The 20,629-nt window shown below is 52.9% G+C and overlaps 2 protein-coding genes and 1 long non-coding RNA gene across 14 annotated transcripts in view; 2 read left to right on the forward strand and 1 right to left on the reverse strand.

Annotated features, from left to right (window-relative positions):
- LOC148643346 (unconventional myosin-Ic-like) overlaps nucleotides 1-7,301 on the reverse strand; it is a 71,089-nt gene extending 63,788 nt beyond the window's left edge. For 2 of the 4 annotated variants that reach the window (XM_088616061.1, XM_088616060.1), the window contains exon 1: nucleotides 6,978-7,301. In XM_088616061.1, coding sequence (XP_088472187.1) covers nucleotides 6,978-7,301 — 324 coding nt within the window. Of the gene's footprint in view, nucleotides 1-3,239; nucleotides 3,610-6,977 lie in introns of those variants that run through there. The other 2 variants (XM_088616064.1, XM_088616063.1) reach the window with 1 other exon arrangement.
- Nucleotides 3,789-7,474, forward strand: LOC148643347 (uncharacterized). The gene is made up of 2 exons (XR_015929059.1): nucleotides 3,789-6,074; nucleotides 7,079-7,474. It is a non-coding gene; the product is annotated as an uncharacterized LOC148643347 (long non-coding RNA).
- Nucleotides 7,475-11,904: 4,430 nt separating this feature from the next.
- Nucleotides 11,905-20,356, forward strand: LOC148643348 (uncharacterized). Of its 9 annotated transcripts, none has more exons than XM_088616069.1 (8): nucleotides 11,905-12,068; nucleotides 12,542-12,630; nucleotides 13,381-13,453; nucleotides 14,485-14,580; nucleotides 15,565-15,655; nucleotides 18,258-18,382; nucleotides 19,227-19,390; nucleotides 20,015-20,356. In XM_088616069.1, the coding sequence occupies exons 1-8, from the start codon at nucleotides 11,970-11,972 to the stop codon at nucleotides 20,145-20,147; spliced, it is 870 nt and encodes a 289-aa protein (XP_088472195.1). In that variant the 5' UTR covers nucleotides 11,905-11,969; the 3' UTR covers nucleotides 20,148-20,356. The 9 variants fall into 9 exon arrangements, with proteins under 9 accessions (XP_088472195.1, XP_088472201.1, XP_088472199.1 ...); XM_088616075.1 differs by lacking the exon at nucleotides 11,905-12,068 and adding an exon at nucleotides 14,272-14,410 and having other exon boundaries at nucleotides 12,449-12,703; XM_088616073.1 differs by lacking the exon at nucleotides 11,905-12,068 and adding an exon at nucleotides 14,272-14,410 and having other exon boundaries at nucleotides 12,449-12,698.
- The last annotated feature ends 273 nt before the right edge of the window (nucleotides 20,357-20,629 follow it).

The following is a 20,629-nucleotide window of genomic DNA, read 5'->3' on the forward strand; positions in this document are numbered from 1 at the left end:
AGGCGGGAACAGAAAAGCACGACTACGACAAACACACAGGAATTCCTGGGCAAGATGGAAGGAATGTCATAAAGCCCTAATTTTAGTAGGCCAAGTATAGCAATCTGATTAAAGGGCTTTATCATCTCTAAACCACCCTAATTAACCGCCTCCGCCCAGAACACGCCATCAGCACGCGCGGAACACAGTCAGCGCACAAGCACTAGAACCGCGGCTCCCTGCTTCACTGAGATTTAATGCTTCATCTGTAATTACTGAAGAAGAGGCTGCTGGCATCCAATGCACTGGCTTTCTTCACATCCAGCCCAGTGTTGCTCCTGAGCCCTTTCCCAAATTGAGCCACTGCAGGTCCACGGTCTTCAGGGAAAGGCTGACGTAAACAGTCCTGCCTCCGGATCAATGGGCAGCCGCTCGTCGTCCGCACAGCATCCCAGCCCCGCCGGCCTGATCCGATCGCAAGGCAGAGGGATCTGAGCGCCAACGGCTTTTCCTCTGGGCACCTCAGAGTAGCGCATCCCAGCTCTCGGACAACTCTCTCGGAGGAGGTAATGGAGCAGAACGAGGGAGCAGGAACACCGTCCCCGAGACCCAGGGAATCACGGCACATCCAGCCCCAAACCAGGAGGAGACAAGCGGTGTTGTCTGACCCAAACTGCTGGGTGTTACTTAAAGAACGCAGCTGCAGACGTCATTTCATGGCTACAGGGGAGTGATGGAGGTGAGAAACTCCACATGACACAGAATTCAGGTCATGTGCACCTTCACAGCTTAGAACAGGGGTTCCCCCACCCTGATCCTGGAAATTCCTGGGGTACCCCTGGGAATTTTGATTTCTGTTCCAGCGAAGTACTCAATCACAGGAGGAGTGATTCTGAGTCATGTTTTTGATAATTGCTTGTAGCACTTCAAACAATGAGTTTATCAATGCTATTCCAATTTCTGGGCACCGGACCTCCCTCCATCCAGGTGTAAGCGAATGACCAGTCCCATTCCTACCCGTGTCTGTTCACAAACTGATCACTTGGTAAAGAGCTGTGTATTCAGAAAAAAACAGGCAGGCGCTCATAGAAGCTGAAGAAAGTGTTAAAACACACACGGAGGCCAGGTACTGGTTACCTGTAGAAACAGGTCCACAAACATCTAATCATTCATGCAGATCAATTAAAAACACAGATTTACTGAGTGATTAGAACAAACCAGCCAGAATAAAAACCAGCAGATGCAGGAGTCACCTAGAAACAGGGCTGGGCACCCCCAGTTAGGGAAAAAACAGACAATACAGGAGCCCAACTGCCTTGAAAAGATGGACAACGTGTGGCCCCTCTCTGTCACCCAGTTCCTCCTGTCCTCAGAGTTCAACATTTTTAAACACCCTGGGACGATGGAGTTGAGCTGTACCTCTACTTGAAAACAAACAACCACACAGATTGCTAAGAAGTGTGCCGTTTCGGGTTAAACACTTGTTTAGGTTAGCAACTAGAGGCAAGGGGACAATTTTAAGGCCCCCCCAATAACCCTGCCAGCCTCCCAGAGCCCAGAGCAACGTCATGACAGCAGGAGGGACAAAACGTGACGTCACAAAGGCCAGCTCCGCTGCGCAGGTGTGGCGCAGAAGGGCGGTCGAGCAAAGACTGCGCCATCACCCACCTTCCGTTCACATCTGAGCTCCGCGCTATGGTCGTGTTAGGTGATAATTGTTTGAAGTGCCTTCAGCTCAGGCAACGCTTAGACCTCGGCTTGCGTTTAAGAAGCGCCACGCCTTGTTCCTGTACGGTTTTTCTATGACATAACCGCTAAAAGTTCTCAGCTTGTGGAGCACATCCTGCCGGGGCTCAAACACACTGACCCGAGAGCTGGGACAGCTCCCCTCCACAAAGGAAAGCCAGCAAGGCTGAGGAGAAACCAGCAGGCTAGTGGGAAGAGCCATAACCTCAAGGGGCTTCACCACAGGAAAGTTTACAAGAGTTATTGACAGATCATTTCCGTTGTGATACCATCAGTACGACGTACCTTCCTCGTCAGCTCTAGAAGCACTTAAACCTACAAGGAATCGGGCGTAACGCCGATATTAAAGGTGACTGCCCAGCCCACAAACTCCCCTGGTGCAGAGCACGTCTGCGCCCACGACACCCTGCCTGGACACGCGTGGATCCGCCTAAGCTTCCAAACAGCGCCGCGAGGCGCGCCACCCACATGAACGCGCCGCGAGCGAGGTGCGCCCAGCCCGGGGGTGCCTGGGAGGGCGCGCGGGGTAATTACACGTGAACACCAACAGGATCCGAGTCCTGCGCTCAGCCCGCTGGTAACACCGCACACGGCGATGCGTCCGCCCCGCAGCGGCTCAGAGCAGGCAGCGTCACCGAATGCGCAGATTCGTGAAGTATTTACAGTTTATAAGAAGAAGAAATACTCTTCCTCCGACCCCCGCCCCGTCCTCAGTTGTACCCTGTTACTTAGTCTTATTCACTGGAGTTTTGTTTCGCCACAAACAGGTTGTTACGCGTGTAGTGAAAGTGTCGTTTGCACCTATCGGTTATATTACAACACGATATAACGGCTGAACCCAGACGAAGCCACGCGTACACATCCGTTATTGACAGCGCTTGGCCGGGCTCGGGAGCCCGAGTGCGAGCGGACACCCGAACCCGAACCGCGCCAGGCTCGGACCGGCGCTCCCTCCCGAGTGCGGTACTGCGGTGCGTGCGGAGCTGCGCGATTCCTGTTGCTCTTAATACCCCGAAGCTGAACGCGCAGCCCCTGCCAGATCAGTCTGGCTCCGCTTCAGTGTCTGTAGAAGTCGTTTACGACTCCAGGACACCCCACTGTCGGCGCCACATATTAAGAAACCCATTAATACACGTATAATCACCGTGCTGTGGGGAGCCGAACGGACTGCAGTGAATACTGCAGCAGTCCTATTGCACCGACACCGTGCGGTATTCCTCCCCGTCTACACACTGCATAGAGAGAGAGAGCTCCGGCTGCACATCTATAAATAGCTACCGCCGTCCACCTGCGAAACACGTCCAATGAGGATGGCGTTTGAAGTCGTTAATTGTTAAAACACGCCATTCTTTAAGGGGACACGTCGACTGAGAAGAGAACTTTATACTGGTTCACCAAACTGCAGCCTCCGCGGACTGAACTATTTTGATTCCACAGCCCGTTAACTGCGCGACCAGTCAGACGACACAAGAATTGAAAGAGTCACCACAGGCACCCACCCACTCGTGACTTACCTGCGTGTCACCGAGGAAAACCGAGTGGCTGTGGCGGGCTTCAAAAAGTATTTTTACTCCACCGGTAAAGCTGCAGTCAGCCGCCCCTCTCCTTTAAGTAACAAACACCCAGATGTAATCCTTTTAGGTGTCCTCTCTCCTGCCGCTGCGTGCCGGTAACAACTTCTGCCGCCGCGGGTCAGCTCGGTCTTAATCCACTCTGCTCGCCAGGCGAAGTCCGCCTGCCTACAGCACGCTGCTGTTCTGCGGATTGGTCGCAGTCACGGACGTGATAGTGCCGCGAGCATCTAGAAAAACAAAATCTCCCACACCACGCCACACGCGCTCGGTCAGTTTCACGCTGGGTGCCGGAGTCTGCGCCTCCAGCTCCCTGCTTCAAACAGAATGACCTTACTATCAGGAAGTCGCGCAAGCCAATCAAAGGGCGGCTTTCGGTGATGTCATCGGAGTTCTTTTATGGCGTCACGAAAGCTATTGGAAAGGGAGGCGCCTTAACTGTGAAGATTTGGCACAAAGTATCGCAGGGGCTTCGGGCGCCTTTTTCCACTGTTTGAATGTGAACACACCTGTTATGGGACTCCTAGCCAATCCGGAGTTTCTATTCGTGATTACATTTTCTAAAAGCGAATCTGAATGCGCCTAAATCAAGCCTAAGCATCGGTTTAAGGACTGCCTGTTCAATTTGAAATCTGAAACGGCAGGGCGCCGAATCACTACGCGGACCTGAGATCGAACAAGGAAAGGGGCTGCACAAAATCTAAAATCGCGCACACACTTCGCGTTTGATCGTTCTTCTCAGCGTGGGAGAAACTCGCGCTTTTGGAAGCACCCGAGTCCCTCTGCCGCCCGCGGCTCCACAGAAGGCACCGCCGGAGTCTTAAAGGTGCCGGCCAGTCAGGGGCCGTCGGAAGGGTGTGGCTGTCTGTCGACACAAACGCTCCTTAAAGGCAAACAAAGTTCAGCAATTTTTGGCGACGTTTAGACAAAACCCGACCCGCACTCCACGAGATATTTAGAAGATTTGTTTTTTTTATCACTTCAAATAATATGTAGTTGAAAGCAGACTCTTAAGTTGATGTTAAAATACTCCATCGGGTTTGTGATCAGATCCCACAGTCCATCCGTTTTCTAAACACTTCATCCAATTTAGGGTCACATGAGAACCAGAGCACACAGGCGCAAGGTGGGGTACACCCTGGGAGGGATGCCAGTCCATCACAGGGCAGTCAGACACATCAGGACCAATTACTCCCCGAAGACAAAGAACCTACCAACATTTCTTTGGACTGGGGGAGGACACCCACACAAACACAAAGAGAACATACAAACTCCACACAGACAGCACCCCAGGAACTGAACCCAGGGCCCCAGCGCCGTGCGGCTCGTCCCCCAGTCTACTGGACAATTAAACCAGCCCGCCAGGTGGCCGGCCATGAGGTCTCCGGGCCTCAGGGCCCAGAGTCCAGCAGGTGTTCTGCGTCCTTAGTGTGTAGAAACAGTTCATCTCCTGTGAGGAGGGCTGGGCCAGTGTCTCCCCGTTCAGTCAGAGAGACACACAGCACCAGCTGGATTCTGCACTCCAGTGGTCTAGAGGGGGGACCCCTGTTCTAGGCCTCTGCTAATTCTCCTGGGACCATCCCAACAGAGAAACATTCAGTGAAAAAATCAACACCAGCTTTCACCAGCCACATATAAAATGTCTAAGACATTCAGAATGTTTTTCTTTATATATTTTTCATACAAAAAATTAATACCCTTATTCATTTATTCTTTTTTTGAATTGTATAATGTTAGCATGCCAGAGGGGTTGGACAGCCAGTTGACCCTGGACCCCTGGAGGTTTTTTTTCTCCTTACTGAGGAGTTTTTGGTTCCTCTCCTCCGTTGTCTTCTGATCTTTTCTGTTCTGTATTCACAACACGTCTGGTCACTTGCTTTGTTAAGCACCTTCGGGCAACCTTGTTGTGAAAGGCGCTATATGGCGGTCGGTATATGGGCAGAGCAATTGCACCCCGGCTCAGGATCTGCGCCTGTGGCTGGAAGGTTGCCGGTTCAAATCCCGCAGCCGGCAGAGGAATCCTACTCCGTTGGGCCCCTGAGCAAGGCCCTTAACCCCAACTGCTCCAGGGGCGCTGTATAATTGGCTGACCCTGCGCTCTGACCCCCAGCTTCTCTCCCTGTCTGTGTGTCTCATGGAGAGCAAGTTGGGGTATGCAAAAAGACAAATTCCTGATGCAAGAAATTGTATATGGCCAATAAAGTGATCTGATCTTATATAAAAATAAACTTAAGTGAATTGAATACAAAAGATTCCATCCTCCCCCCCCACACACACCACTGGCTCCTCTCACTGGGTCACAGCACAGGGGTATTGAACAGGAAGCCCACTCTCACTGGCCAGCGCCGCCCCAGAGCCACAGGAAGGCTGCCCAGAAACGGCAGCTTCCTGAGAGCCAGATCCTGGCAGAGGCGCCCTCTACAGTCTTTCCAGCCACACCCAAACTGGGGGCTTCCTGCACAGACCCAGGTTAGTCCCAGGGACGAGCTCGTGCTGAAACCCACAGGACTCTATTTGCATATATAGACAAGAAATCAACTAATGTCTGTCTATATGTGTGTGCTGGTGGCAAGAAATAAAAATTGGCACCAAAACAAAAAGAGAAGTTTCTACTGCTTCGGCAGCAGGATGGAAATGCTTAATCAGATCATCAGTGTATCTGCGCAGATCACTTCTGCTTTCTGCTTTTCTGCTCCTCTCTGCTTTTTGGCTTCTAGGGTAGTGTGTCCGGTGTCCTCTGTCTCTGGCAGAAAGGTCTCAGCTGTGTCGTGGAGTCAGGTCAGTCGTGTTTAAAAAGTGTGGGTCAGGATCGTCATGCACAGCAGCTCTTTCCAGCTCTGAACCCAATCTTCAAAGTTTGTCTGCACTGAAACAAGCTCACATTTCCCACTGAAATTCTAGTATAAAGAGTGGCGGTGATATTATTCATCAAAATTGTAGTCTGTGTTTCAGTTAAAAGTGCATTTCTTTGTATTTATTTCTATGTATTTTAGAATCATGTGGTGTGCTGTAAAACACTTAGGATGTTAAACATGTGCTGTGAGCTGGAAAGTTTGGGAAGCACTGTGCTAGACTTTGTCCCACTGGCCCTTGACCTTTGAAGTATTTCTGCAGATCTCCTGTGTTTCTTCACTCTTCCCCATGCGTGCCTGCAGTGCTCTGGAAGATATTCGGCTCAGTATCGTGTCTCTGTCTCGCTAGGGTACTGGGACCAAGCTCACATGACCAGGGACGTAGCCAATGCATTGAGATTTTATCTGGACTGTGCACAATGTTGCTAAACAGCTGGCTGGACTGTACTTCACTAGTTTTTTAACAATTCTTTTATTTTGATTCATTTAAAATGCAAACCCAGCAGGGGAGAAAACACAGAAACAATGACAGAACACAACAAGACACATCATCCAGCGATACACAATGTACATTACGGTCTTTCAGTCACAAACCGAAGGAAACTTGACTAGTGTTGGATTATCACAGATCTCCAGCACAATATCCAATTCATTATTCTCTCCTCTGCTAACCCTGCCCTTGGGTTTGCAAAAAAAAAAGCCATTTAATTTCTGTTTAATCTTTCAGCAAGACATCTCTCTGTGTTCCAGCCATATTTCATGTCGTTTTTTGCATATTTCAACATCCAAACATCAGACCGAATCAAAGAAAGCAAAAAATCCTTCTCACCTTGATGCAGTTACTGCAGAAACATTCCCCATTCTTCCCAGGAGGCAGAATAATCTCCCCAGTCGGAATTAGTTGGATTTTCAGCTCCATCTTTCCCCTAGTGCCAGCTGGAAAGACTGGGCGTTCAGACGTATCCGACCCCAGAAAAGCTCTAATGCTGGAGAAGGAGAGAGGAGACTCCAGAAGCTGGTCTGGCTCTGCTGTGCACTGGGAGGAACTGAAGGGGAGTCTTTGTTTCTTGAGAGAGAGGAGGGAAAGAGCTGTGGTACCTGGATGGGGTGGAGGATGAAGTGCGCACTTCCACAACGAGGCGGGAGAGCACATCCAGGGTGTCAAGTCCTGTTCCAAACGCGCTGTAATTGATGTTCTCCTGCAGAGCCTTGAAGCTGTGGGGGTCACGTCAGGGCTTCCTTAAAGACTTTCTGAAAGCTGCTGTATCCTGCTCTGGGCTCCAAACATAAATAAAGAGGGCGAACGTTTCCCTTGGAAAACAAGAAGGAGGCTGTTTTGTTTTCTTTTCTTTCTCTTTTTAAACACCAACTGAGCACTGAGCAGCCGGGAGAGGGCGGCTGAGTGCCGCAGCGAATCCTGGGCCTGCCCCCTGCCTGTCGACTGGCTTGAAATCGGATAACTTTTACACCGGGGCGAAGACAAGGAGAAGACAAGGAAACCCTAACCAGGCTGCCCCCATGCTGGAGGCCTCTCAAACCCCAAAAAAACTGGACACTGGGTGGACAGGGCTTGGCATCGCTGAAGCTGGACACAGTAGGCCCTGTACCCTGGTCTTCCAACAAGTTGGCTTCTCTGAAATCCCTGTGGTGAATCATTGCTTCTCTTCTTGCGAGTCTCTCTTGGTACCCTGAAATTTGTGTCAAGCTTCTTGTCTCCTTGGGGGCTCCTCCACTGGGTCCACTAGGGTGGCCAAAGGTTGGGGCGTGGGCAATTTGTCACGAAGTGTTTTTTCAGGACCCTATGCAGACGGCAGAATCCGGAGGGGAGTGAGACAAACACGGGGAAAAAAGACTGGGATCGGAGCTGGAAGAAGAACAGGGGGGCATGTCAACGGTGCGCTGGTGCTCGGGGGGGTGGGCAAACCAAGGCAAACAAGTCCAAAGGGGGTCCGAAGGGAAATCCAGAGAATGCAAGAGTCTAGAGCCGGGTTATCCAAACCAAGGCAGCCATGACAGAAGTTAAAAGCCGGAGCTGGATCCGGCGAAGGGTCGGGGGATTAAAAACGGGGAACGTGGCCAGGCGCTCCCAGCCCCGGACCCAGACGGTCAGGACGCCGTTGTGAAGCCAATGCCATCGAGGCACTCCTGGACTCGCTGGTAGGTAGGCTTCCGGGCGTCCATCTTCCAAAGCTGAGCCCGGAATGGTAGGAGCGTCTGGCTTTTGTAGGGAAGGGCTGGAACAGGAGGCAGGTGCAAAAAATCAAGAGAAACAAGAAAGAGCTGGGGCATCCTTAAGAGGAGGGGCTTACGATTGTGACACAATTAGTAAGGAAAGGCTTAAAAGACGAGGAAGATGTGCACTCCCTGCAGTGATGTCAGTAATTTATATGAATGCATACAAGAGTGGGACATGTGCAGAGAAAAGGAAATCTGCACACAAATAATGCTGGGAATACTACTCCAGAAGTCAAACACAGTCTCTGGTGAGTTTCCTCTTCCTTGGTGGCTGTGTGCGACCTGAAGTGGTGGAAGTGGTCTTTCTCGAAAAGGTTTAATTCCTTTTTTCGGTTGGCTGTAATAGTGAAACATTAAAGCTCTCCTCCTTCCTCTCTGTGGGAGTGCTGTGGTCTAGAGAGATGCCAGGCCATCGTGTGTGAAGGATGAAGCGAGTGACTCGACTGCGGACCCTGACAGGGGCGGTAAAGGACGCCGGAGTGGTATCTGGTCCTGCACGAATCAGGCAGGCCGGGGGGTGTCCAGCATGGACTCACGATGGGGCAGGACTGGAGTCCCACACGGGAGCTGGCCAGGGCATCTTCAGCCCCTGTTTTCAGGCAGACAAGCTGGCTCTGCTCTCGACACCATGGGGATCGCTGTCCGAGAATCAAGCGTGACTCCTCAGCCCAGATGACACGGAGCTGAGGGGGCTGAGTGAGCCCAGCAGACACAGAACTGAGGAGGCTGAGTGAGCCAGGCGGGAGACACGGAGCTGAGGGGGCTGAGTGAGCCCAGCCGACACAGAGCTGAGGAGGCTGAGTGAGCCCAGGTGACACAGAACTGAGGAGGCTGAGTGAGCCCAGCTGTCACGGAGCTGAGGAGGCTGAGTGAGCCCAGCCGACACGGAGCTGAGGAGGCTGAGTGAGCCCAGGTGACACGGAGGTGAGGAGGCTGAGTGAGGCAGGCGGGAGACACGGAGCTGAGGAGGCTGAGTGAGCCAGGCAGGAGACACGGAGCTGAGGAGGCTGAGCGAGCCCAGCCGTCACGGAGCTGAGGAGGCTGAGTGAGCCCAGGTGACACGGAGGTGAGGAGGCTGAGTGAGGCAGGCGGGAGACACGGAGCTGAGGAGGCTGAGTGAGCCCAGCCGACACGGAGGTGAGGAGGCTGAGTGAGGCAGGCGGGAGACACGGAGCTGAGGAGGCTGAGTGAGCCAGGCGGGAGACACGGAGGTGAGGAGGCTGAGTGAGCCAGGCGGGAGACATGGAGGTGAGGAGGCTGAGTGAGCCAGGCGTGCTGGATCCCCACTTAGGCCACACAGGCACACGGGCACATAGGGACAAGGGCACATGGGCACACGAGTGCTCATCATCACACAGAGTCGGGCCTCATGGCGATTGGCAGAGGGCTCTGCTCTGTGTGTGTCTGCACCGAGCTGCAGGGCGGGACAGCTCCCAGCAGGAGGAGAAGGAACTGGATGCACATCCTTTGAACTCTGACCGTGCAGGAGAGGGGCAGTCTTGCTGGGCATCAACAGGAAGCACAGCCCAAGGCTTCCAGCACAAACCTGGCCTGAAAAAAACAACAAGTTTTTGTCCTCTCACTTCTTTGCAGCTAGCTTTACATTAATTTCCTACGGAGTAAGAAACAACAAGCAAAGCAGGACTGCGGTATTTCCTCTAGCGGTGTCTGGGAAAACATCCTCTGACATTTACAGCCCAGAGCTTCGCGCAGCCCACCGTTGAGGTGCTATTTAGGCTTCCTGTGTTAATGTGTTACCAGTGTGCTGAGGGTACGGGCCCGGGCTGGACAGGGAGGGACGCAAACGGATTTCCCACTGTGGCAAAAGCTTGATTAATTGCAGTTTCTTGCAGTTCTGACAGAAAGAGAACCGTCACTTCGCATGGACAGGAAGGAGGCGGCAGGAGACACAGACACCGGGTTAGCGGCTCTGTCAGTGATCCTCTGTGCTTGAGAATGTCCTTCCCACTGTGGACATTTGTCTTGGGCTTCTCCCATCAAGTACGAGTACAAAACACACACGCAAAACATAAAAGTCACATAACATCCCATGAACTGCATGAAATCACAACAAGAGTATATAATAGATTTATTTATAAGAAATGTATAAATAAATAGGTCGTGAGAGAAACAACATTTACATACATTCATTGCGATTTTTAATTGCAATTTCACAGTTTAGAAATGCCTTAAATACCACATACCTTAATGATAGGTTCAGATGCTCATGGGAGATCTCTGGAATTGGTTTTACACGAACAAAACAGAGGAAAAAATGAAGGCATTTTGACGGAATGCACATTATGTAGTTGAAAACACGGCGGAAATGAACCGACCCGAACTGGGTCAGCTCGCCAGCTCGTCTTCCTCGCGAGGTTCTGATGTCGCCGCCGGTACAGCGGTGCTGGACTGTCCGGAGGAAATGGTCCGGACAGTCTCTGAGCAAGTTTACTGGACATCGGAAACACGCTGATGTGGTTTTAAAATAAACTAAAGAAAAAAAAACTACAAAGCACTAAAGATGGTCATATCTGTCAATCCCAATCTGAACCGGGCCTCACAGCTCATGGCACGCGTGGACAAACTAGATATCCCCACGCAAGCTGATCAGCCTGGCAAAGGCTCCACGCGTGACGTGTTCTAGGATCTGTTCATGTGAGAGGGCCAACAGGAGGCTGCCAAACAGGCTGCTGATCTATTAAAAATGGTGCCGTGCTCCGTGATTTATCAAATCAAAATAAAACTAATATTCCAATTTAATACGAGTAAATATGGGGCGAAAACGTGTTTTCCTCGTTAAAGCTACGTTCCACCTTATGAACGAGAAACCTACGCAAAAACGCTTTAAGCGCTATGAGAAGTCACCTTTAAAGGCGCTATTTAAAACAATGATGATTGTTATTGTTATGAATTAGGCTCCAGTCTCCTATCCGAGCAGCAACTGGTTTCCTAACTGTGTTCCTAATTCTAAGTTAATGCTTCAGTGTTTCGCTTCTTGTCGTGGCGTGTGAGGCACCACAGCAGCCCCTGGCCCATCTCCGTCCTGTCCGGCAACAAGTGGGTCACGAACTCCTTCAGCTCAAGAGTTTACAGCGGCGACAAGGACCCTTGGCCGACCTTCAGCTAGATGTCGTTTATAAAACAAAAAAGCGTCCCAAGCCTCGCACGTGGCCGTCCACTCGCGCGGAGCAAGGGGGCTCTCCTGTAGAGTCTTCCTCACCCCCCCGACAGGCAGCCGCGACAAAAACACGGAAACCCCGACCTGCTCAGATTCAGGGCTCCCTGCAATGCCGGGAGTCTGCCGACCCCTGGTGGTTGATGTAACTGTATTCCCTACTGCCGGCGACTTGTAGCAAAAGCGCCGCGTTTAAATGATCATCACGTTATTAACAGTCAGTTCATCTCACAAGAACCCCAGAGGACCTCTCCAGTCAAAGCAAGCGCAGTGTTAATACACACTCTGCTGCCTTATATAGTATATTAGTGTAGAGGCTCAACTGCCGCTTAGAGAAGCCATGTAGCACGTACCCAGACATCAGGGCGAGTAATGCTTTAGCTGTCGCACGGTCCTCTAGGGATCCTGCAGATGCGCACAGTGCCCTGTGTTTGTACCCAGGCGGTGGGCTTCGCGCAGATTGTCCTCTACCTCTGTACGAGGGAAACGGAGCCCCTTGTCGGTCCGCAGGTCAGGCCAGCCGGGGCGACACGGGTCCGAACTCCCGATGGGGAAGCGCGGATAGTTTATTTTAGTTCTCTGTCGTCCCGCACTTCAGGGTGTAACACTTTTAATCAAATTAGATTTCCCGAGAGCGCCTAGCGACCCCGGGCTCGAGTTTATTCACGGCGGGGCTGCTGAAGACTGAATCTTCTCTGCCTGACACAATACCCGTTACCATGGCTCCTTACATGGATACAGACGGCGCTATTATTATTATTATTATTATTATTATTATTATTATTATTGTTGTTGTTGTTGTTGTTGTTGTTGTTGTTGTTGTTCAAGTAGAGAGCTGCGTCAGCACGCGTAGGCTGCAAAGGAACAATGAAATGTTTATTCCAGGCTGCAAAGAGAAGAAAAGAAACACAACGTTTCGGCTGTGGAACCTTCTTCGGGCGTGTGAATGAACCTTTACTATTCTTCTTCCCTGTGGCGTGGAGGGAGTGGTGCTGGAAACGCTGACGTCTGTCCTCAGAGCAGCGCTCGGGGTTAGAGGACTGTCAGGCAACCAGGGGACACAAACAAGCCGGTAACTATTGACTCGGGCTGGGGAAGAGCTAGCCGGAGAAAGGGCCAGGGCCAGTGCCGGGGTGACGGGTAAGGTGAGCGGGTGGGAATGGGGGCTCCTACCACGGAGTCCACAGTCCAACATCAGCCGTCTGTTTCTTCGTCGTGTTGAGCGATTTCAGGTGCCATTCTTTACCCAGTGAACGTCTTACTGTTATTTGATACAGTCGGGGCAGGGGAAACGCAGAAAACTCCTTTATTAAGTTGAAATGAGAAACACGATCGCGGGTTATATCCTCCTGGGAGTCCGGGCCGCGCGCCTCCAGACTGCCCTCGGGACGCGACGCGACGCGTGGCGTGCTTCTCCGCGCGAGGACGGGGCTCGCGGAGGCAGGTCGGGTGGGTGTGATCGAACACCGTCTGAAAGATGTTCCCACTGAACATGTAACCCGAGAGAGGCAGACTCGCCCTAATCCGTTTAATAGCAGGCTTATTGTAAATACCGAGGGCGCCGGCGTGACGGAGAAGGACACGAACGACATTCGACCCATGTTGTAGTAGCCCATTCTTAAAATACCCTGGAATATACCCGGAAGTGCTTCTCTGTGCTAATCTCAGGACAGCAATATATTCTAATGAAGCTCTTAGTGCTTCAACATGCCCTGATTTCAGCTCCGCACTGCCGCTGGGGGCAGCCCCGTGTCTAATGCCGCTGCCCCGTCTGGATCTCGCTGCTCCACAAAGACAGGCTCTCCGTTTATGGACTCCGCAGGCAGCACCACAGGGCGCGAGGCGGGACCCCCCAGCATGGCGAGGCGATTCACCAATCGGCTGAGCGCACGAAGGTAAGCCCCGCCCCCCGCGGCAGCCCGGCTGGAGGAGCTCGCGCCTGTCGTTCCCCGCACTGATCCGCGCTGACTTGCGGTTCCAATGAAAGGCCCCAATGTCTGTCTTTTTATAACCGGTGTTTCCCCTTTCATGCCCAAAAGCCAGCAGCCATATCACTCTGCAACTCACAACTGGCAGCCCACTGAAGCTCAGCAGGTGTGAGCCTGGTCAGTACCTGGATGGGAGACCTCCTGGGAAAAACTAAGGTTGCTGCTGGAAGAGGTGTTAGTGGGGCCAGCAGGGGGCGCTCACCCACCATGTGGGTCCTAATGCCCCAGTATAGTGACGGGGACACTATACTGTAAACAGGCGCCGTCCTTTGGATGAGACGTAAAACCGAGGTCCTGACTTTCTGTAGTCATTAAAAATCCCAGGGCGTTTCTCGAAAGGAGTAGGGGTGTAACACCGGCGTCTTGGCCAAATTCCCCCCTGGCCCTTACCAGTCATGGCCTCCTAATAATCCCCATCTCTGAACTGGCTTCATCACTCTGCTCTCCTCCCTACTGAGAGCTGGTGTGTGGGGAGAGTACTGGTGCATCATCCAGGTGGGGCTGCACACTGGTGGTGGTGGAGGGGATCCCCATTACCTGTAAAGCGCTTTGAGTGGAGTGTCCAGAAAAGCGCTGTAGAAGTGTAAGGAATTATTATTCTTATTATTAAAACCCGGGCCTGCTCTCCGAGTGGCTCGATGGCCTGAAGGGACAGGGGCGGGTCACAGCAGGACGCAGCTCGCTGAGCTCCTCTCACAGCTCTGCCCTTCTGACCTGCCCGCCAGCCACCGGCCCGCCCGCGGCCAGAGCTCCGCCACGGGGAAGGCAGGCAGGAGGAAGAGAGGACCCGGGAGGAAGAGAGAACCGGAGGGAGCGAACCAGAGGGAAGGCCAGCCCGTCAGCCTGCTGGTGTACGACCCTCAGGTCAGCCCGCCAGCCTGTGCTCCTGGGCTGCCTCACAGCAGTCAGGCACTCAAGGTAACCCGGCTGTCCTGCAGGTGGCGCTGGAGGAGCTGAAGGCTCGGCACCGGAGGGCCCCAGCTGAGGACGGACTGGAGAGCATCAGGGCTCAGGTGTACGAGCACAGGGCCGCAGTGAGTCATGCACCGGGGCGGGGCAGAGTGGGGCGGGGCAGGACAGAGTGGGCGGGGCAGAGCAGAGTGGGGCGGGGCAGAGTGGGGTGGGGCAGGACAGGGCAGAGCAGAGTGGGGCGGGGCAGAGTAGAGTGGGGAGGGGCAGGACAAAGTGGGCGGGGCAGAGCAGAGTGGGGGGGGCAGGACAGAGTGGGCGGGGCAGAGCAGAGTGGGGGGGCAGGGCAGAGTGGGGCGGGGCAGAGTAGAGTGGGGAGGGGCAGGACAGAGTGGGCGGGGCAGAGCAGAGTGGGGGGGGCAGGACAGAGTGGGGCGGGGCAGAGCAGAGTGGGGGGGGGGCAGGGCGGGGCAGAGTGGGGTTGGGGACTCAGATCTTATCTTGTGGGTTTTATTCAGAAGCAGTTTTTTGCCTCGGTTTGTTAGGAACTAGGGAACTGCACTGACAGGCTGGGGAGCTCACACCACCCGAACAGGGCTCAGTCGGCACAGGCCCTGACTCGGGGTGCAGACTGAGCCCTGTCCCAGCTGCGACTGGGATTCTCTCAGCCTGCCGCGTGCCGGCTGTGTGCTGTGCGTGGCTCGGGGTGCACCAGCGCCAGCCGGGAGAAGCAGCTGCTGCCTGCTGAAGGAGTGGCCCCGAGGCCCCGTGCTCCCTCGAGACTGAGGCTCGGGCCATTTCACCAAGCTGGTCATCATCGATGTGCAAACGTAACAGATATTGGACTATTCCAATTTTCAGTTTTTCCCCAGTTACAAGGAGGTATAAATAACAAGTTCAGCTGGGCAGCTGCATCAGCATGCATTGGCTACAAGGGAACAGGTAAACGTGTATTCCAGTCTAAAAGGAAAAGAGAAGAGAGGGGGAGAGCAGGGGAGACAACCCTGTCTTTTGCTGTATTAGCTACCGGTTTCCTGGCAGAATAAATAGCAGTCTGTGCAGAGGGCAGTGGCAGTGACCCTTGACCCGGCGCTGCTCTGTCGTTCCAGAGGGCGAGGGGTCAGCCAGCGGCCGTGCGCATGGGCCTGTCCAGGAAGATCTGTCGCTTCGAGCTGCCCATGGACATCAACGAGCTGGACAGTAGGTCATTCAGAGCTTAGATAAGCTGGACTCTGTGAAGCCCAGCAACACCCTAGTGCTGAGTGGAAGTCTCTGAGAAATATCTGTGGTTCACAGTTATTGTCATGTGGACCCGAGAACAGTGAAGTGCTAACTTGCATGTTTTCCTCACATAACAGGCGACATAAAGGATGACATAACATTGATTTAGAAAATGACATCAACAAATGACATCACAGTTCTTAGATACAGGAACAGGGTAGCTGTCATGCTCATAATCCCTCCTCTTACGGGCGCTCTGGCTCTTTCATATTTTACCTGATTCCTTTCACCTGCCCCCTGTCCTGCCCCCTCCTTATTTAGGCCTGGCGCTCCTGCTATTCCGGGCTCAGCACTGGAAGATGGACGCCAGGAAGCCTGCCTACCAGCGGGTCCAGGAGAGACCCAATGGCATCGGCTTCTTCACGGCATCCTGACCGTCTGGGTCCGGGGCTCGGAGCGCCTGGCCTCGCGAACCTATTTTTATTTCCCTCTCCCTGCACTGGATCCCGTTCTGGTTTTTTAACCATGTCTTGTCTCATCTCGGATGGATCACTCGGATTAGGACCTTGGACTTCGTCCTGTTTTCCCCCCTGGACTCCTTGGACTTGTTTGCCCTGGCCACGCCCCCCAAGGACCAGTTCACTGTCGTCACGCCCCCCTGTCTGTCAACTCCTCCTGATCCTCGTCGTCTCCCCCCTGTCATTCCTTTTCCTCCTACTTCCGGATTATACCGTCTGCACAGGGTCCAGAACTACACTTCTGTAGTTCTGGACCGGCTCCCGTTACAGTAGTAGCTGTAAATGTAGCCAGCATTTAGATAGCAGCTGTGTGCAAAATTCAGCAGCGGCAGTATTTTGAGTTCAGTGCAAAACAGAGAGGGGGGATTTTAAAATCACTTTATTGCCCATATGCAATTTCTTGTATCAGGAATTTGTCTTTTCGCATACCTCACCTTGCTCTCCATGAGACACACAGACAGGGAGAGAAGCTTGGAGTCAGAGCGCAGGTTCAGCCATTGTACAGCACCCCTGGAGCAGTTGGGGTTAAGGGCCTTGCTCAGGGGCCCAACAGAGTAGGATTCCTCTGGCGGCCACGGGATTTGAACCAGCAACCATGCTTAACTACAGAGCCACCGCACTGCCCCTCCTTTTGGAAGGGGGACAGTGGGGAAGATTTGATAATAAGATTTAAAAGATAATAAGAGGAAAAGACCTCAGTGTCAGAGCCAATAAACGCCTCCTTTTTGATGAGTAAGCGCCAGTAGGGTCCAGCAGCCCCTCTGCTCTGCTCAGGCCCCGAGCAAGAGAACCTGCTCAGGAGGCTCCACCTGCAGGCGGAGGGAAGATACTGCAGGAAAGAGAGAAGAACAGGATTGTTTCCATCAGACCTCTCTCCAGTGTTTAAAGGATAATCAAGTATAGGTATCAGAGTTAAAATAAATAATACTGTTAGATATTTATACTCCGTACAAATATCTAAACCCACAAAACATTAGGGCTTGTGTTCTTTCAAGAGAATATATAGCCAGCAGTTATTTCACCCTGTAACTCACAGCTGTCAGCCCACTGGAGCTCAGCAGGTGTGAGTCTGGTCAGTACCTGGATGGAGACCTCCTGGGAAAGCTAAGGTTGCTATTGGAAGAGGTGTTAGTGGGGCCAGCAGGGGGCGCTCACCCTGCGGTCTGTGTGGGTCCTAATGCCCCAGTATAGTGAGGGGGACACTGTAATGTAAAAAGGCGCTGTCCTTCGAATGAGATGTAAAACTGAGGTCCTGACTGTGGTCATTACAAATCCCAGGGTGTCTCTTGAAAAGAGTAGGGGTGTAACCCCGATGTCCTGGCCAAATTTCCCCCTGGCCCTTACCAATCATGACCTCCTAATAATCCCCATCTCTGAACTGGCTTCATCACTCTGCTCTCCTCCCCACTGAGAGCTGGTGTGTGGGGAGAGGACTGGAGCATCATCCAGGTGGAGCTGCACACTGGGGGTGGTGGAGGAGATCCCCATTATTATTATTACCAGGAAGCAATTTTCAATGACTGTCAACAAGCAGTCAGGGAACCTGGTGTTGAGAACAGTGTTCAGGTGTGTGGTCACTCTGCCCAGAGCTGTCAGAGAGGTGAGGGACAGGCTGAGTACCGGGCTGCAGCTGGCATCTCCTCCTCTCTTCTGGAAGCAAAGACATCAGCTCCTCAGCTCTCTTCATCGCCTCTGTGTGCATCTCACGGTCCTACAGATTCTCTTTTCACGCAGTTAAGCAATGCTCATCGTGCTAAATTATAGATTTCCCATGCCTATGCTGTGCATGTAAGAGAAACCGAAGCCTTGAACATTCCCCTGAATTAAAATGTGCACAAGGGGGGAAAATATTGCTGAACCACTGCAAGTGCCTTTACTGGCAGAAGGGCACTTAATTTGACTAAATTAATTACAACAAGTTTTGTATTAGAGCTTAACCTATTGATTGTCATCCTGTAAAACTAGACCTGTGTGTATTGTGAGGTGTGTGCAGAATCTCTCTGCAGAGGAAGGTGCCTCAGATGGTGTCTGCTTTGCCCCCTGACCCCTGCCCTCTCTCTCAGGCCTGTGTCCCCAGGACTACCTGCGAAGATTCTGCATTGTCTGCAGCAGGAGAAGCAGCCACTACAGGAAGTCGTTCCACAAGTTTGACCGGGACAGGGATGGAGTGCTGTCTTTCAGGGTACAGGTGCTGGGATTGGGTTTTCAGAGTGTGGTGAGCACGGTGACCAGGAACACTGTGCTTTAGGAGGTGCCATCATTTCCACAAGACGTTAAACCAGAACCAGGAGATGCCATGCTGGCACTTGATTTTACCACTGGATGGACTGAACCAGTTGGGCACAGTGTCTTGCAGAAGGGCAGTGGAGGCTGTAACTGCTCTAGGCCCCCCCCCCTCACAACTGATGCAGAATGCGTGATGGCGATGGGGAGTGGGGGCGAGTCAAGAGTGCTGTCTGTTAAAAGCAGGTCTTCCCTCAATGAGCTCACACACTCTGTGTCCTCCAGCCCTCTGTGTGCTCCGTGTGCTCACACCCTCTCTGTGCTCGTGCCCTCTGTGTATCGGTGCCCTCTCTGTGTATCGGTGCCCCCTGTGTACTGGTGCCCTCTTTGTGCTTGTGCCCCCTGTGTGCTCCAGCCCTCCGTGTGCTCACACCCTCTCTGTGCTCGTGCCCTCTGTGTATCGGTGCCCCCTGTGTGCTCGTGCCCTCTTTGTGCTTGTGCCCCCTGTGTGCTCGTGCCCTCTGTGTACTGGTGCCCCCTGTGTGCTCGTGCCCTCTCTGTGCTCGTGCCCTCTGTGTATCGGTGCCCCCTGTGTGCTCGTGCCCTCTTTGTGCTTGTGCCCCCTGTGTGCTCGTGCCCTCTGTGTACTGGTGCCCCCTGTGTGCTCGTGCCCTCTGTGTACTGGTGCCCCCTGTGTGCTCGTGCCCTCTGTGTACTGGTGCCCCCTGTGTGCTCGTGCCCTCTGTGTACTGGTGCCCCCTGTGTGCTCCAGCCCACCATGTGCTCACTGTCCCTCTGTGCTCATGCAGGAGATGGAAGGCGCTTTGAGGAACGTCTACATGGACGAGCTGAGCTCCCAGCAGGTGCGCTGGCTGGCAGGGCTGGTGGTCGCTGACAGTGCCACGCTCTTCGACAGCACGCTTTTCTGCACCCTGTGTGCGCTCTCGGAGCGCCTCTTCTACTCCTCCTTTGTGTGAGTCAGTTCGCCAGCCCCCTGCGGCCCGCTGGCCAGTCCGTGTCACCTTGATTTCCTTCATTGGTCTTTGCCTTTGGAAGTCAGGCAGGTTCCTGGCACTCATCCTCTCGGAACATCCGATGTGTCCGCACCCATGAACTTCGCTGGGTGTGCTGATGGGTCCTGGAGACCGTAGTCTCTCCCAGTTCATATTCCAGCTGAGCTCTGGACGATCAGACCCTTGCCTCAGCAGGAGGAGTGAACATGCTGTCCAGATCTCCTCTTTGTAAAACCTGCAGCACCGTGTCTCCCAGGATAAGGTCTACCTCAGTATCTATTCTACCTCTAGGATCTCTAATGTCAGCTTATAATGGTACCATTCCTATATGATGCTTTAGCCAGTCCTCAAGCTGGTGTGCTTTTACCATGAATTCAATGTCATACCTGTTCCCAATGGTATTCCATAGAAAACATTTTGAAAGAGGAGAGGATTTAGAGTAAAATTCATGTCACAGGACTCAGCTCTCAACGCATGATCATTGAAGCGTCATCAGTTTTGGGCCTGTGCTGGGCTAGAAACACAGCACCCAGGCGCTTGGATGCTGACATCTGTGTTTCCCCTGTTTGAAACTGTCACCCCAGAACGGAGGACACGGAGGCCCCCGAGAACGGAGAGAGGAGCCTGCTGGAGGAGGCAGACTTCTGCTCCCTGACGTCTAAATTGAGGAGCTGCAACATCCACCCCAGCTTGAAGACCCTGCTCTCCCTGCTGTAGTGCAGCCCAGCCAGCCTCCGGGGCTGTATTTCTCAGGACAGACAGGGATCGTTGCTTAAAAAGAGTCTCGGCGCATAACATGCTGTTAGAATAGGAAACTCTCAAAAGAGACCGGTCCCAGACTTGACAAAAGAGCTTCGCACACTGTGCTGTGCTCAAAGTGCCAGAGCTTTGTCGATCTTTTTAAATAAAAGACCGCGTGAACATTCCTTTGCCTGGTGTTTAAATCGCTCACAGGTGAACAGCCATCTGGGGAGTGTGCTGGGTACGAGACGAGCTACTAACAGAACCTGCCTGCACACAGGTGCCGTAGTTTCAGCACCATGTTCCACAGCAGGACCTGATGCAAAAAGCATTAAAATAACAGATTATTTTGGGCAGGTCCAGCCAATTTTAACCCATCTGGCAGTAAGGAAGTCTTCAGCATTACCACAATCGGACCCCGCCTCCTCTTTGTCACAGCCCCCACAGTTCTGAATACA

This window comes from Lepisosteus platostomus, chromosome 22 (genome assembly GCF_059453375.1).
Source record: "Lepisosteus platostomus isolate fLepPlt1 chromosome 22, fLepPlt1.hap1, whole genome shotgun sequence".
Taxonomy (NCBI): domain Eukaryota; kingdom Metazoa; phylum Chordata; class Actinopteri; order Semionotiformes; family Lepisosteidae; genus Lepisosteus; species Lepisosteus platostomus.